General features: G+C 42.7%; 1 protein-coding gene across 1 annotated transcript in view; it reads right to left on the bottom strand.

Annotated features, from left to right (window-relative positions):
- Positions 1 to 1,235: 1,235 nt before the first annotated feature.
- Positions 1,236 to 18,983, bottom strand: part of LOC141117742 (NACHT, LRR and PYD domains-containing protein 3-like) — a 263,391-nt gene continuing 245,643 nt past the window's right edge. Inside the window, exon 6 of the mRNA XM_073610755.1 lies at positions 1,236 to 3,084. Coding sequence (XP_073466856.1) covers positions 1,376 to 3,084 — 1,709 coding nt within the window. The 3' untranslated portion in view covers positions 1,236 to 1,375. The remainder of the gene's footprint in view (positions 3,085 to 18,983) is intronic.

Here is an 18,983-nt window from a genome sequence, read left to right on the forward strand (position 1 = left end):
AAAGTGTAAATCAGCAGCCAGCATCACCAGTATGATAAACAACAACTTGTGATCACTTGTTCAACCTTTTTTTCCCTATGTGGATGACATTGTGACGTGGTAAGAACTATATCCTTTCAGCCACCAGCGTATTGGGAGAGGTGAATCCATCCATCCATCCATCCATCCGATGACCTACAGTCTACCTCGTCTCTGAAGTCTCTGTGTATGCAATTTCCGGTACTGTCCATTGGCACGCCTCACCGAGTTTCCAGTCAACACCCATAGGATCATCTGGATCCACAAGCCCTTATGACACCCCGCCGTACGGTGAGAGTGTCCATCCCTTCTGGTAAGCACATCCACCTTACTATTTCTATATGAAATCTGTATGCAGGAAGATTGCCCACCAGATGTAACAATCACTACGGGATCTCATCAGTGCCACAGTTTGCACAGCGTTATCGCTAGAGTTTTTTATGTATGGACTTTATTCCTTTTATATACTACTATACACTGCTGTGATGTAGGGTGATATATATTATTCTAATTAGATGATTCATGTGTGTAGACACTGCACTTATAATTTGTTGTTTATTTTCACTTATATTTTTTGAATCACCATCACATTTTTTCGGATGAACATCCTTATTACCTATGAAAGGTGATATGTTTGATTATATGTTTGTATAATCACTGAAAATGCATATTTGATTATACGTTTGTTTAACCACAGAAAAACGCATGGTTAATGACACTTAGCGCTGCATTTATTTATTTATCACATATATCTGTAGTGTTTACTTATCTCTCTTCAAAGCCCTGTGGCCAGTGTCTTTCTGCTGCTTCGTTCCTCTGTTATCAGCATGACAACTTCTGACAAGCTCTTTGACACAGGAGATAAAAGCAGCTGGAAATTTGTGTCGGTGCGAGTGCTATAAATAGATTAGCAGAGAGCTTGTCTATTCACATTACAGCTCTGCATGTTTCTTCCTTCCTCTGCCTATGTGGAGGGGGGTGTGTGCTTTTCCTCCAATCATCTCACACACAGTGTATGCCCAGACTCCACACCCAGTGCTGGAACAGGAAGAAAAACAATCTAACACAACGTTCACTTTCTGAACAGTGTATAAAGCTGGAGACAGCAGATACACATGTACAACGTATGTAGGAGGATTTGTTTCATCTCTGTGTATCATCTGAGGCTGTTCCCTTCACTGGGTATATGTGAGGGTTTACATTCACTTTACGTCTTATCTGATGTATTCAGATAAATAGATGTGTACAGTCTGCATATAACAGAAAACAAATCACACCGATAATTAGTCATTTCTCTGGAAAAAAACACCTGAAAATACCAAATTATTACAGCAATGTGATTATTCAGATTAAATACTTACCTCAAACTCTTGATATTGTGTAGAGCCGGTATAAGTTTCCTCAATCCTTCATTCTGAATATTACATGAAAATAGATCTACTTCTGTCTCTCTGCAGGATTGAAGGATAAAAGACAGCACAGAGCAGTCCAGAGGGCTGAGGGAGACATAAGAAAAGTCAACTTTGTTTGATCCAATACATTGTGCCACCAGAGCCTTATTCCTGCTCTCATAGAGATAGTAGAATACATTAAGAAGCTTTCTCTTGTCTTCTGTAGATTTGTGAGATCTTTGTTCTGATATTTTCTTCTGGATCCAGGTGATGACATGTCTGGCAGCCTGAGTAGACAATTCTCCCACATGAGACTTTAACATGGATCTAGTAGAAGAGTCTGAGAGACCGCAGAGGAAACGGAGGAATATTTCAGCACGACCGTCTTTGTAAGATTCAGCCTTATCAAGTGTTTTCTGTAATCTTTTAGGATTATTGTTCATAAAGTGGACTAAAGCAGCAAAAAACTCCTGAAGAGTGAGATGTAAGAAGGTGTAATCCACATCGGGAGGCTGACCAGATTCCATCATGAAAGATGAAAAGACATGATTATCATTTCTCACACTGAATGACTCCAGATGACGATCATCAAATACAATCATGTGATTCATGACTCCATGTTCTGCCATCCACCCAATAGAGGTCAGCAGTTCCCGGGCACTGGGACCACCATCTTTATTCTGGCTGTGATTGGCCAGAATGTTGGAGACAAAAGTCACAAAGAGTTGTGTCACGGTTTTGGGTAATGATGTCATCAGCTGATCAGTGATTGGTTGGGATGTGAAGCACATTGATAACACTGTACAGATGATCCAGCAGTATGATGGGATATAACAGAAAGTGTACAGCATGTCATTCTCCTCCACATAATGAAAAGCCTTCTCTGATAATTCCTCATTTCCAAAGAAATTATTGAAGAAGATCCGTCTGTCTCCATGGAGAAATCCCATGATCTCAGCTATTCTCTGGAAAACACGGGTATCCACTGATGCCACTCTGGTTGGACGGCTGGTTATCAGTACAGAACAACCCTTAAGAAGACTTTGCCTCACCAAACTGACCACAATATTACCAAAATGTGATCTCTGTTTTGGATTGGACAGTTTACTTGATGAGAAATCCATTGGGTGAATACTTTCATCTAATCCATCAAATATAAACAGAAGTCTTTCTGGATCTTGTAAAATATCTCCAATCTGACTCTCCAGATATGGATATTGATGAAGAATCATCTCCTCCAAGCTGACCTCTCCCAGTCTATTAAGGTCCCGGAATCTGAAGAAGAAGAGAAAGGCAAATCTCTGGTAGTGTTTTCCGGTCACCCAGTCATAGACAAACTTCTGCATCAGTGTGGTCTTCCCTATTCCTGGCACTCCGCTCACCATTACTACATGTGGTACACATTGTGACTGGGGGTTCCATCGGAACAGCTTGTTGGGGGAAATGTGCTCCAGTCTAGTTTGTGTTTCCTTCAAGCATTTCTCATGTTTTACCCCAGTCTGTATTATCTCATTCTGGGAACGATCCCTGAACTGATCGGTGGAGACTACAATCAGATTCACATAACGCTCATTGATGAGGAATCTTTGTGGTTCCAGGGTAGTTCCTGGGGGTCTATGCTCCACCAGAGTCTCAGTCTTCTCCATTAGATATTGTTTGTGCTTTTCCTGAATATCTGGAAATATAATGGAAATATTTTATGGATCAGGAGAAGACAAGAATGTTGGTATCATTTTCTTCTGTATTGATCATAATATTAGTATGGTTTTATCATTACTACATTATCATGTGAAATGATTACAATACAGATCACTTTGTGTGGTCATCCATATTACTGGAGAACAGAGATTTATTTTCTCAGCAATATATAAACACTTTTTATCCTTATAAAGACATGACAAGTACAGAAAAATACCGGATATACTTGTCCCCTAAATACCTCTTATGACAGAGAACACACAGCCCTAGACAGTTCAGGTTTTCTATACTCTATTACCTGAAAACCATGAAAGAAAGGAAATGGCGCTCACAGTGATAAATAAATATCTTTATATGATTACTGATATAAAATGATGTCTTCAGTGGAAAAACATAATAATAGATTTCCAAAATCAGTAACAAAAAACAATACAAAGCAATATAGAAAGTCCAATGTGACAGTTCCCAACACCAAATAAGAGCTTCAATATAGAGATATCTTCTAGTTCTTCTCACCACTGGTGATCAAAGATAGATGGCAGTTTTGATGGGGGCAGTTTTGATGGGGCAATTTGATAGGGCAGTTTTGATGGGGCAATTTGATGGTAGCAGTACAATGGGGCAGTTTTGATGGGGGCAATTTGATGGGGCAATTTGATGATGGCAATTTTGATGGGGCAATTTGATGGGGCAGTTTTGATGGGGGGCAATTTGATTAGGCAGTTTTGATGGGGGCAATTTGATGGGGCAGTTTTGATGGGACAATTTTGATGGGGGCAATTTGATGGGGCGGTATAATGGAGGCAGTTTTAATGGGGCAGTATGATGAGGCAATTTGATGGGGCAGTTTTGATGGGGGCAGTATGATGGGGCAATTTTGATGGTGGCAGTATAATGGGGTAATTTTATGGGGGCAGTTTTGATGATGGGGCAGTAAGATGGGGCAATTTGATGGGGCAGTTTTGATGGGGACAATTTTGATGGGGCAGTTTTGATGGGGCAGTTTTGATGGGGCAATTTTAATGGGACATTTTTGATGGTGGCAGTATGCTGGGGCAATTTGATGGGGGACATTTGATGGGGGCAGTTTTATATGGGGCAGTTTTGATGGGGGCAGTATTATGGGGCAATTTTGATGGTGGCAATTTTGATGGGGCAGTATGATGGGGCAATTTTGATGGTGGCAGTATAATGGGGCAGTATGATGGGGCAATTTTGATTGTGGCAGTATGATGGGGCAGTTTTAATGGGGCAGTTTTGATGGGAGCAGTATGATGGGGCAGTATGATGGGGCAATATGATGGGGCAGTTTTGATGGGGCAGTATGATGGGGGCAATTTTGATGGTGGCAGTATGATGGGGCAATTTTATGGGGGCAGTTTTGATTATGGGACAGTTTTGATGGGACAATTTTGATGGGGCTATTTTGATGGTGGCAGTATCATGGGGCAGTTTTGATGGAGCAATTTTGATGGGGCCAGTTTTGATGGGGCCAATTTTGATGGGTCAGTATGATGGGGCAGTTTTGATGGGGCAGTATGATGGGGCAGTATGATGGGGAAGTTTAGATGGGGAAGTTTTTATGGGGCGATTTTGATAGTGGTAGTATGATGGAGCAATTTTATGGGGGCAGTTTTGATGATGGGGCAGTTTTGATGGGACAATTTTGATAGGGCAGTTTTGATGGGGCAAATTGATGGTGGCAGTATGATGGGGAAGTTTTAATGCAGCAATTTTGATGGGGCCAATTTTAATAGGGCAGTATGATGGGGCAATTTAATGGGGCAGTTTAGATGGGGCAATATGATGGGGCAGTTTTTATGGGGCAGTATGATGGGGGCAATTTAATGGTACAATTTTGATGGTGGCAGTATGATGGGGCAATCTTATGGAGGCAGTTTTGATGGGACAATTTTGATAGGGCAGTTTTGATGGCGGGCAGTATAATGGGGCAATTTTGATGGTGGCAGTATGATGGGACAGTTTTGATGGGGCAGTTTTGATGGGGCAGTTTTGATGGGGCAATTTTGATGGGGTCAATTTTGATGGGGCAGTTTGATAGGGCAATTTGATGAGGCAGTATGATGGGGCAATTTGATGGGGGCAATTTTGATGGTGGCAGTATGATGGGCAATTTGATGGGACAATTTTGATGGGGCAGTTTTGATGGTGGCAGTATGATGGGGGCAGTTTTGATGGTGGCAGTATGATGGGGCAGTTTTGACCGGGCGATTTTGATGGGAGCAATTTTGACGGGGCAGTATGATGGGGCAAGTTTGATGGGGGCAGTATGATTGTGCAGTTTTGATGGGGCAATTTTGATGGGGGCATTTTGGGGCAGCTCCTGCAAAAGGTAATTACTTTTTTAAAAGATGCTAATTGTAAATGATATCGCTTGTTTTTGTGCAGATTATATATATATATATATATATATATATATATATATATATATATATATATATATATATATATATATATATATATACACACACACACACACACACACACACACACACACACACACACACACACACAAATAACAAGAGATTTTATCTATCTATCTACATCTATATCTGAACAGAAACAAGGGATATCATTTACAACTAGCATCTTTTAAAAAGTAATTACCTTTTGCAGGAGCTTTTTGTATTTGTAGATTTATATTCTTTGGCAATTTTATGGGGGCAGTTTTGATGGGGACCTTAGTTTACAGCAAACCTTCACTAGAATACATTAAGCATGAGGATTATAGGAGGATTTATATCTAAAAAGTAAAATTTCGGCCGGAACACCACTTTAAGTTCAGTATTATGTACACTTTAACCCTTTCACTGCCAAGTCCATCTGCCATACGGACCTACAAAAGGGCCTGCAGATGGCCATGTCAGTACGAGGTACGGACCTCTTTTCTCCCTCTCCTATAATCTTATAGTCACTTCAATGACATAATCTTTTATCAGAATTGTTCAGAATACTCTACTGAACAATTCTATAACTTTGATCAGTGGATTACAACCCGCTGATCAGAGTTATTAACCCCTAATGTGACCCCCCTCTATGCTGCCGCTTCCCTGTCCCCAGCCTCTCTACCTCCCGCACCTCCCTTCCACCTAAAACTACTCCCCCCACTCTCCTCTCCCCTTCAACCCCCTTCTCCCCTCCCCAGCACTGACCCCCCACACCCGATCTGACCCCCCAAATTTGATCCCCGGCAGCCACCATCATAATCCGGCATCCCTCCTCTGCTGCTCCCACTGGCTTCAGGTGCCGCTGGGGGCTTGTGGGGTCCAGATGTGTCCCCCATCACTCAGATAGCCCCCCAATACCACCCCCACACACCTGATTCATCCCTACTCTGACTGCTTCTCTCCCTCCCCTCCCGCTGCTTCTGCTCCGGAAAGCTCACAGGTTGGGGATCACGGCGGGGGGAGGGGGAGCGATAGGGGTGATGTTTGGGCTTAGGGGGGCTTGGTAAACATGTGTTTACCATCCTCTAAGTGTGGCACCCTGGGCGCAGGCAGCGATCACTGTAATTGCTCCGATATGCCCACTGCAAGAAATATGCCCTGTACACACGGTCAGATTTTCTGACGGGAAATGTTCGATGGGAGCTTGTTGTCAGAAATTCCGACCGTGTGTCGGCTCCATCAGACATTTTCCATCGGACTTTCCGTCACACAAAATTTGAGATCTGGATCTCAAATTTTCCCACAAAATCCATTGTCGTAAATTCCGATCGTGTGTGCACAATTCCGACACAAAGTGCCACGCATGCTCAGAATCAAGCAGAAGAGCAGCACTGGCTATTGAACTTCATTTTTCTTGGCTCGTCATATGTGTTGTACATCACCGCGTTGTTGACGTTCGGAATTTCCGACATTTGTGTGACCGTGTGTATGCAAGACAAGTTTGAGCCAACATCCGTCAGAAAAAATCAGATGGATTTTGTTGTCGGAATGTCCGATCAATGTGCGATCGTTTGTACAGGGCATAAGTCTTCTTAATGTTTTTTAAAGTAGGTCTCTCTGGGTTGAGGACCCAACCTAGGTATTCCAGGTAGTTGATTGTGTTGGGGAAATTTGTCTGTAAGCTCTGCACACAGCCATATCTCCTGTGCTAATAAGCACCCATCTCCGTCTTAATGATATAATGTACAATTTGATCGTATGTCTCCCCTCTGGTTCCCCATTCCCCAGTAAACAGACCACAGATCACCACATTCTTACGTTCTCATCTCCGCATCTCTGCCTCTCTTTGCAGTCCGCCTTGCTTTTATTTCCAAAATCACAAAAGCTATGACAAACAGGAAGTGATGGCTACAACAGCCAATCATTCCCTCAATACAAAATAAATTGAGAAATAAATCCATGGATTTTGTTGTCGGAATGTCCGATCAATGTCCGATCAATGTACAATCGTGTGTATGGGGCATTACTATGTATCAGACTGTCAGTTTATGAATGAATGGAATCTCTATACAGATTCCATTCAAGTAAAGTGATACAGAGAAAAGGACTATCTTCAGTCCCTTTCTCTGTCTCAAAAATAGATATGGGGGTCTATTTAAACCTCTGCTATCTCACCAAAGAACCCCCTCAAAAAAAAAAAAAAATTATATATATATTCTTTTTTTGTCATTTTAAAAAAGTAAAAATGTTAAAAAAAAACAAACACATTAAGACCCCCAGGTCCTCCTGCACTGACCCCTTTCATATGGAGCGGACTCTGTCAAGCAGATCTTCCTGCTGATCTCTGCTGCGCAGGCGGATGACAGGTCCGCTCTGCTAATGCAGAGCAGACATGGACACAGCCTGCTGTTCTCTATGGGGAGGTCAGATGGAAACAGACCGCCTGTCCATTTCCATTGGATGCCATCCGATCTGATCTGCTAGATGGATGGGGAATGGAATCCTCATCTGTCAGTTTTTAGTGGACTGGATCGGATACAGGCGGGTATAAATAGACACATGTCCAATTACATCAGTCTCTCCATAGAGAACAATGGGTGGTCTGATTTGGGCCGCCTGAAAAACGGACAGGCAGACCCAATCAGTGTGCTTGTGTGAAAGGGGCCTAAGGCCTTGTTCACACAGGGCATACACAGCATACCTTTACAGAGATGAACAGGTGTTCCATGCCTCTCTGTGCAGGCAGTCCCATTGATGTCATTTGGGATGTAGCAACTGTACCAACAGAGCCATTGCTCCCAATTTTACATCCATGTAGGTCCGCATGCATGTCCCTGAGCTCACACTGCCTGCATTCGGGGTCGTGTACCCACATGGATGTCAGATTGGGAACAGCAGCTATGCCTGTGCAGTCATTGCATCCCAACTGATATAAATGGGACTGCCTGTACAGAGATGCATGGAACACCTGTGGATCTCTGTGCGGGTAAACATGGCCCCCATGTGTTTATGTGCAATATTGATGATTTTAGTGTATTTTTAGTGATAATAGCGATATGATGAACATTTGCGCAATTATTGTGGGGCCCCAAAAATCTGTAGCATTTTTTTTATTCTACAGGTCATGTGCTTTTAGAAATTCTGAAAGCTGTAAGTGAAAAATGAAAACCTCCAGATTTCTTTCTCTTTTGGGTATGTTCAATTTTTACCATTTTGCAAACAGGCGCAATTTAAAATTTACAAAATATTTGTTATTTATTAACTCCATACAGGTTAAGCTTTTATATTTAGTAAGAATTTAGCAGGAATTTTGTAAACTTTGCTGTGTTTTTATCTGCTAATAAAGGTTTTAGTGTATTTTTTTCAAATATATTGCTTTGATAAACATTTGCACAAATACCGTGGGGTATAAAAAAATCAGTAGCACCTTCTTTTTATTCTACTGATCATGTGCTAAGTGAAAAATAAAAATGCAAAGAAAAAAGTGCAAAAATGGTCTGGCCACCTGAGTGTACAAAATGGAGCACAGGGCCTGGCAGTGAAAGGGTTAAAGTGACCTTGTGCTTAACTGAATCAGATAATGCATGTTTCCTGCAAAGAAGAGAGGATTTCTACCTTTCCACACTGTCAGATGGGTAAAGAGAAATTGCCCCTGTAGACTGCCGGAGGGGAGGACTGGGCAAGGGGCATTCCATACCAATCCAGGGCTAATGAGATATGATGGGCTGGTGGACCAAAGACTTTTTATACAAATGATCACAAGTAGTTGACTTTGAAGCAGACTGGCTCCTTGCCACATTGAATATATTTTCCTTATATACCTCAATACCAACTGAGTCAGGATCAAGGTGGTGGAACACTTTCTGCAGAAATAAAACCGATCATCCATTACCCAGTGTATATCTTCTGGAGGCCTGGGACTATCAATAATAAATACTTTCATTTTGAACACAGGTTGTTCAAACAAAGTAACCACTTCATGTCCTTAGGCCTTTTATAAATGGCCTACATTGAAGTGGGTATACCGTGTTACATCCCAGCATCATTTTTTTTAACTGGCGTTTGTCTTTTTAGTAAAAGTATTTAGAATAGCCATACAGCTGCTGGATTACTTTTATAGGTGGGGAAGGGGGTCCCCCTCCTGCCACCACCTTTACCAGGCTCTGATCAGGGAATCCGGTAAAGATGCGACCAGCGGCATACAGCTCCGAGCACACAGAGAGAGGAGTGGGACATCAGAATCCAGAAGCAATGAGGATTTTGTCACTTCCAGTTTCAGTTCTGTTTTTCCTGGTTGGTTACCAGTCAGTGAAGCAGCCGATCAGACCGATCTGTGTCTGATTACCTGCATTGGAGGCCAAAGAAGAGATTTGGGCAGGGCTTTTTTTCAGCGAGAACGCGGGGGAATGCAGTTCTGGCACCTCCAGCACTGAATGCATGTAATAGCATGGGTTGTGGGGTGTGCTGGAGGGTCTATTGATGTTGGCTGCTGGGCAATCTATTGTCACTGGTGGGGATCTGATTTTGTGTGAAGGTCTATTGTTGTTTATGGGGAATCTATTGTTGCTGGGTGGTCTTATGTTGCTGGAAGGGATCTACTATTGAGGGAGAGGTCTATTTTTACTGGCTGCTGGGAGATCTGTTGTTGCTGCTGGGGGGTCTAATGTTGCTTGGTTGGATATTTTGTTACTGGGTGTGATATTTTATTGTGCGTGGTTCACTGTTGCTGGAGGGAATCTATTGTTGTTGGGGTTGAGTCCATTGTTGCTGGGGGAGTCTATTGTTGTGTGGAGATCTATTGCTGGGATTCTATTCCTGGCTGCAGGGGATCTATTTTACTGCTTTTCTTTTTATCATTACCATGTTCCATATAAATGATTTAGCACCACAAAATGATACTTGGTTCTGTATTCTCTAAAAGGGGCAGTACTGGTAGGTGGGTAGGGGGTGGAATCAAGGGACGGTGGTCAGAGGTGGGTAGGGGGGCAGAGACAAGGGATGACTCATACGGGGGAGTTCCTGCACCTATTCCCCGAGAGAAAAAGCCCTGGATATGGGGTCTAATAGATCTCTCCATAAAGAAAACCTGCCATGGCCCACGCTATCACAAGGTATGTTGTTCATCCCTTGTGAAAGCAATAAAGTTGATAAAAAAAATAATGTAAGTACAGTGTTAAAAAGAAATAAAATATATAATCAAATATAAAAAATAGTTTTTAAAGAACCCCGTCCCCCTGTGCTCACATGTAAAGGCACACATGTGCACACATTCCCGCACACATATATGTAAACATCAATTTCACCACACATGTGAGGTATTGCCACCAACGTCAGAGTGAGATCTATAATTCTAACACCAGACCTCCTATGTAACTCTAAACTTGTAACCTGTAAAGGCTTTTAAAGTGTCACCTATGGAGATTTTTAGGTACCGTAGTTTGGCATTGTTCCACGGGTGTACACAATTTTAACGCGCAACATGTTTGGTATCTATTTACGCAGCGTAACATCATCTTTTATACTTTACCAAGCAATTGGGTATTATATTTTGTTTTTGCACATTAAAATTCATTAAAATGTATTTTATCCAAAAAAATGCAATTGAAATACTGCTGCACAAATTTTGTGTGACATAGAAATATGCAACACCCACCATTTTATTCTTTAGGGCCTCTGCTTAAAAATATATAATGTTTGGAGGTTCTAAGTAATTTTTTATAGCAAAGAGGGAAGACACATTAAGGAGTCAATGCTGCTCACCCCAATATGGACAAAAAAATGGAAAAAGGTCCCCCGAGCGGGGTTTTTAGGCAGCTAACCATAGATATGAACAAGGCATTAAATAAAATATTAAAGTGCTTTATTGAAGGGTAATGAATGAATGTAACAACATATAAATATAAATTGGGAGCTCCAGTGGGGAAATACCCATACCAAATACATATAATAGCAAACATAGGTTATACACAGCATATGATAAGGCTATTGCATAACAATCCTGACGCGTTTCGACCCATGAATTTTGGGGTCTCTTCAGAGGATGAGTTTGCTACAAAAAAAAGAAAAATTTATAACAGTATGTCCAGCTTATTTAAAAGAATTACAGCATAGGCAAGTTTGTTTAGCAACACTTTGCACATAATTACCACTGAGTTTGGATGTACCCCTCGATCAGAGCCTCCCCACACAGCAGCCAGACCATCCAGTGTGCCCGCACGTAGCAGCACCCCAGGAAGAAGGGGGAACAGGAATCCACTTGATATGGCTTGCAAGGAGTCACACGTATAATTGCCCCCCCACCAACACACCACTGGGGGGTGGGGCCGGAACCTACGAAAATTGTCAGAGCGTTAGCTCCTGAATATACCCATATAGGTTAGTAGTTAGATTTAACTATTGGGCGGTCAGAAAGTGTTGTAATAATCTATTGCAACTTGAATTGATCATGTGAAGGATAATAGAATGAGTAAAGTGACTATATTGGTATAACTAATATAGAATATGTCAGGGATGACCTTGTCCTTAAATGCTGACAATGGCAGTGATAGGAAGAGAAGTGAAGGATGTGCACAGTGAATGTGATGTGTGAATTTGAGGAAAAAGTGCATGATATTGCCAAGTATCTAAGTCTACGGCATCCAGAGCTAGTGTGCACATAAATCAAAATTAAATATAAGTAAAATATTATTCTATGGGGTCTGACAAAGCATTGATAATCAGAGGTATCATAAGTTCTTACTCACTCCTACTGTTGAGGAAAAGAGTCTGGCCGTCCAAAGAGGAAGTGGAGGGATCACACCCAAATCCACCCTCATTAAATAGTGTCCTTAATTAGTACTGAAATTAACAACAGGTATCGTTTCTTCCGCCCCTTAACCCCGGAGTGTAGAGGGAGACTATGGCCGCCATTGGCAGGCCTCGTGTGGCTCCCTCGGCATCCATCAAGGCAAAGCCCCGACATCTGTCGTCACCTTCGCCGTAAAATACGTGACATCATGAGGCCGCACGCACATGCGACCCGCACATGCGCGCACACCGCACGCAATGTCCGAAGGTGATGAGGGATGCCGCCGGCAGGGTAATCACACCCGTGGGCGGCCGACCCGGGAATCCGGCCACCCAAGGGGAGAAACAAGGGGAGCGCAGGTGACTGAGCTCCCCACCCTGCCGGGAAGACACATCAGGGAACATGATCCCCGACCCAGGGAGCATGCGACAGTGCAGGCATCACAGGGGCCCCGATGGCGCAAGCTGCAAGCGGGGAGGCGCCGATCGAGAGGCACACAAACGAGCTCACATATGCGATTTGTGAAAAACAACAAATGACAAAAGTTTTCTACATAATTACTTATTAATAATACAAGGTAAAACATTAGAAACTGCGCACTGACAATTCTAACAATATTCCCAAAAGTATGTAAGAACCACAGCCACCCAGAAATGGCAACATAATTTCAACGTTTAAATAGATTTGTTTGAAAGGACATAACTCTCAAATACACAAAAATATATCTCCCAGATACACAAAATAGTAAGTGTATAACAACCCAGATAAGGAAATTTGCATCGGATCCAGTGGATCCCTCATTGCTCACAGTTGCGATGCGATTTTACTCTATTCGCAACCACGAACAAGGCTATGGATTATAGACTCGATTAAGTATAATAATAATACAGACTCACAATACAAGAGCGTAACTGATTTAGTGAGTTCAAGGGAAGAAATATAATTCCAATTTAGTCCTCTTATTGAGAGTCTACTTAAAATCCTAATGTGCGATTTAACATGCGATTTAACACATTTTTGGAAAATATATGGATATAATCTAATGTGGTGTCTAGGATTAACACAGAGGGATATATACAGGAGAACAGACAGTGCACAGCTCATGTCTAACTCCCATGTGTCAAATGGGGGAAGGGGTGTTTAACCACCCAAATTTGTATAGCAAAGAGGGAAGACACATTAAGGAGTCAATGCTGCTCACCCCAATATGGACAAAAAAATGGAAAAAGGTCCCCCGAGCGGGGTTTTTAGGCAGCTAACCATAGATATGAACAAGGCATTAAATAAAATATTAAAGTGCTTTATTGAAGGGTAATGAATGAATGTAACAACATATAAATATAAATTGGGAGCTCCAGTGGGGAAATACCCATACCAAATACATATAATAGCAAACATAGGTTATACACAGCATATGATAAGGCTATTGCATAACAATCCTGACGCGTTTCGACCCATGAATTTTGGGGTCTCTTCAGAGGATGAGTTTGCTACAAAAAAAAGAAAAATTTATAACAGTATGTCCAGCTTATTTAAAAGAATTACAGCATAGGCAAGTTTGTTTAGCAACACTTTGCACATAATTACCACTGAGTTTGGATGTACCCCTCGATCAGAGCCTCCCCACACAGCAGCCAGACCATCCAGTGTGCCCGCACGTAGCAGCACCCCAGGAAGAAGGGGGAACAGGAATCCACTTGATATGGCTTGCAAGGAGTCACACGTATAATTGCCCCCCCACCAACACACCACTGGGGGGTGGGGCCGGAACCTACGAAAATTGTCAGAGCGTTAGCTCCTGAATATACCCATATAGGTTAGTAGTTAGATTTAACTATTGGGCGGTCAGAAAGTGTTGTAATAATCTATTGCAACTTGAATTGATCATGTGAAGGATAATAGAATGAGTAAAGTGACTATATTGGTATAACTAATATAGAATATGTCAGGGATGACCTTGTCCTTAAATGCTGACAATGGCAGTGATAGGAAGAGAAGTGAAGGATGTGCACAGTGAATGTGATGTGTGAATTTGAGGAAAAAGTGCATGATATTGCCAAGTATCTAAGTCTACGGCATCCAGAGCTAGTGTGCACATAAATCAAAATTAAATATAAGTAAAATATTATTCTATGGGGTCTGACAAAGCATTGATAATCAGAGGTATCATAAGTTCTTACTCACTCCTACTGTTGAGGAAAAGAGTCTGGCCGTCCAAAGAGGAAGTGGAGGGATCACACCCAAATCCGCCCTCATTAAATAGTGTCCTTAATTAGTACTGAAATTAACAACAGGTATCGTTTCTTCCGCCCCTTAACCCCGGAGTGTAGAGGGAGACTATGGCCGCCATTGGCAGGCCTCGTGTGGCTCCCTCGGCATCCATCAAGGCAAAGCCCCGACATCTGTCGTCACCTTCGCCGTAAAATACGTGACATCATGAGGCCGCACGCACATGCGACCCGCACATGCGCGCACACCGCACGCAATGTCCGAAGGTGATGAGGGATGCCGCCGGCAGGGTAATCACACCCGTGGGCGGCCGACCCGGGAATCCGGCCACCCAAGGGGAGAAACAAGGGGAGCGCAGGTGACTGAGCTCCCCACCCTGCCGGGAAGACACATCAGGGAACATGATCCCCGACCCAGGGAGCATGCGACAGTGCAGGCATCACAGAAAAAACTATGATTTTTTTCATGTAGGAGAGAAATATAATTGGCCAGGACTGGAAATGGTTAAAGGCACAGCTATGGGCGGTGCTGCTGTATCAGCGTTTATTCATTTATTTGTGGGGTTTTTATAAGAACATTTAATCTGTTCTTCTGCTCTATTTCCATCATTGTCTATATGTGGGTACACTATATATGTAGATGATGTGTTTGTCATTGCTCTCTGAATGTGTAACTTTATTGAATGGTATTTTCAATGACGCCGTATTCAGCCCTGACATTTCACACACAGTATTACCTTTCTTGGAGTAAATAATCAAAAACTGAACAGCTGACTTTACACAAATCCTCCTGACAGGAACACCATAATTCATAATAATAGGCCCTGGCCCCGAGCTAGTGCTGTAACGGGTGGGAGGGTGTCAGCTTGCATTGAGGGGTAACCACCACCAGCCCTAGGTGAGGTGGAGGGTTGCCGTGGTGTCGGCATGCCACCCAGTTATACCTGAGAGCTATTGTGGGACTGGGAGGAGTGTATATGTCTAGTGCCCTGTGCTGGTCTGATAACAGAGGGAGGGGGTTTGGGACCTGGACACAGCTATATATATATATATATATATATATATATATATATATATATATATATATATATATATATATATATATATATATATATATATATATATATATATATATATATATATATATATATATATATATATATAGATAGATAGATAGAGATATCTATATATCTATATATTTATATATATAGCCTGGGGGTTCTATGGGAGGGGAGAGGGGGGACTACTGGCACAAGTGGAGAGGGGGTCTGCACTGAGGGGATCTATGCATGTGTAATGGGGGTCTGCACTGAGGGGGTCTATGCTGATGGAAGGGGGGTCTGCACTGAGGGGGATCTATGCTTATGGAGGGGGGTCTATGCTGATGGAAGGGGGGGTCTGCACTGAGGGGGATCTATGCTTATGGAGGGGAGTCTGCACTAAGGAGGATCTATACTTATGGAGGGAGGTTTGCACTGAGGGGTGGTCTATGCTAATGGGGGGTCTGCACAGAGGGGGTCTATACTGATGGGGGTCTGCACTTAGGGGGGTTTATGCTGATGGGGGGTCTGCACTGAGGGGGATGTCTATACTGATGGAGGGGGGTCTGTACTTAATGGAGGGGGTTATACTGAGGAAAGTGAGTCTGTACCTGGGTGGTCTGCACTTAATGGGGGGTTATACTGAGGAAAGGGGGTCTGTACTCAGTGGGGGGTCTATACTTAATGGAGGGGGTCTGTACAGAGGGAGGGTGGTCTGTACTGAAGGGGGACTATAGTTGGCTGAGGGTGTGACCAATTTTTTTGCACCGGGTGACACCAACCCTAATGACGCCACTGCCATGGCTATATATATATTGTGGTGATGGTAAAAAGGTTCAAGTCTGATTGTTTGTCTTGGGCCTTGTACCTGATTTTCCTTGGTTGTTTAAAAGAGAAGTATGAGTTTCCTTTTTTCTGCTTAATCCTAATCCTTATGAGCTGCTAGTATCTACTCTGTAAAGGAGTACAGGGGGTGGGGATGATGGGACTGTTTAGGAGTACAGGGGATGGGGATGAACGGCACTGTATAGGAGTACAAGGGATGGGGATGATGGGATTGTATAGGAGTACTGGGGATGGGGATGAAAGGGTTTGTATAGGAGTACTGGGGATAAACAGTACTGTATAGGAGTACAGGGGATGGGGATGATGGGACTGTATAGGAGTACAGGGGATGGGGATGATGATACTGTATAGGAGCATTGGGGATTATGATACTGTATAGGAGCACAGGGGATGGGGATGACTGGACTGTATAGGAGTACAGGGGATTGGGGGTGATAGGACTGTACAGGAAATCAGGGGATGGGGATGACAGGACTGTATAGGAGTACAGGAGATTTGGGGATATTGATGACATCAGTGGAGGTGGTGATGGGGGATAGGGATGACATCAGTGGTGGTGATGGGGGATAATATAGAGAAAGTACTAATGCGCTACCAAAAATCAAGTGTATTGATAACAGATAAGGTGCTAATTATAAAGTGCGTGATATAAAGTGCTTAATGAGGCAAAAAAGCAGCTAAACTTCTGTAGTGTTGCCAACACCCCTAGGTATGTTTAAATATGATGAAGTAGCCCTAATTAATAAAACACATCACTAAAGTGCTAAATATGTAAAAAATAATAATATGAATTAAGGGATCTCTCAAATACTCCTCGTAAAGAGAGACACATATGTGTGTGTTCAATATCCTGTAAAGTGCATCACATCCAAGTAATTAAAAACTAAACATTAGTGCAATAAAGTCCAACAAAGTGCATCACATCTAAAAAAAAAACAAGAAAAACTTGAAATAAATAATTTCGTGGGAATAATCAATTTAAAATAAAAAAGCAACCAAAAGGAATCTGGTGATTCAGAGAGGTGGTCAGTCCCATATTTAGAGTGTACACAAAGATGATCCTATGTAGACAAATAGAGATGAGGGTGAAAGGGACGGATGTGGGAGTCCAATTTACAGATGTAAGATGGTATTGATAGCTTTCTGAAATCCTCCCTCAATAGTGCTAGCCTCACACCGTATGGATAGACCCAAATGGTCTTGATTGGCTGACCAACATATATAGCAATTAAACACACCAAATAAAATCATTGAATCACAAAGTGTGAAAAAACTGGACTTGAAAAGACTAGAATAATGAAGATAGAACAAAGAGTACAATATGAGGAAAAATGTATACATAATAAAGACCCCCACTGGAGGTGACTGTGGGATAGGGATGACATCAGTGGCAGAGGGTCGACATCAGTGGCAGAGGGATGGCGGTGGGGGGGATGGGATCAGTGACAGAGGGATGTTTTTTTATGTACAATAAGCCCTGGTTTACACTGATAGCAGGAATGAAATCATACAAGTTCAGCTGAACTCGCACAATTTCATTCCCGCATGTCAGTCCCGACTTTGAGGGTGATTTCAGAGACATCTGTGCGGGTTGCTGCACAAATGTCAATGGAAATCGCACCCCAAAATCGCCGAAAGAAACTATTATTAGTGATCAGTGCTGCGCCACAAATGCGGCATCGCACCTATTTGGACGGTGCCATTGCCGCTGATTTGGCATGTGATTTGACATGTCATATCTGGGGTCTAAACAGGAATATTTCACTTTAGATGTGGGGAAGTGGTCAGTTTCCCTCTCCCCTGCACACCTCCTATGTACTGGACATGAGAAGTGTTCAGTGACTCTCTTCCCCCATCATATGGAGGAGACACTGACACAGACTTTGATCTCCCCAGAGTGAGGGGAAGGGGGGAGGGAATTGTAGGACACAGGAACATCAAAGCCCACTGAAGGAGGTGTTGAGGCTTGCTGCTGGGAGGTGAGAACACTTCACTGCTTGTGTCACGCGGCCTCTGCTTCCAGGTTTTAGCTGGGGACACGCTGCCATGGAAACAGAGGCATGTGAAGAATGTGCTCGCTCTAGATAGCAGCTTGGGTGTTCACCTCTTCACCAAACACACCCACATATCCAAGAGAATGAGGGACTGAAGGAGGGGCTGGATTGAGGAGCAGTATCTACCCCCTGGAAACTTTTGAACTGAGAGAGAACGTTAGAGGCTGATTCTGGACTCTTTAAAAGACTGTACTGCAAAAACTAAAGGACTGGGGAAAGAAGGAAATGCAATGCAGGTATGAGGGTAACCTGTACTACCTATTTTAGAATCCCCATACTTCTCCTTTGAAAAATATATTTTTGTTCATTTAGCAAATTCTACTTAACCACTTCAGCCCTGGAAGATTTGGCTGCTCAATGACCAGGCCATTTTTTGAGATACGGCACTGCGTCACTTTAACTGACAATTGCGCGGTCATGCAAAGCTGTACCCAAACAAAATTGACGTCCTTTTTTTCTCACAAATAGAGTTTTCTTTTGATGGTATTTGATCATCTCTGCGTTTTTTTATTT

The sequence above is a fragment of the Aquarana catesbeiana genome, linkage group LG13 (assembly GCF_042186555.1).
Source record: "Aquarana catesbeiana isolate 2022-GZ linkage group LG13, ASM4218655v1, whole genome shotgun sequence".
NCBI classification, from domain to species: Eukaryota; Metazoa; Chordata; class Amphibia; order Anura; family Ranidae; genus Aquarana; species Aquarana catesbeiana.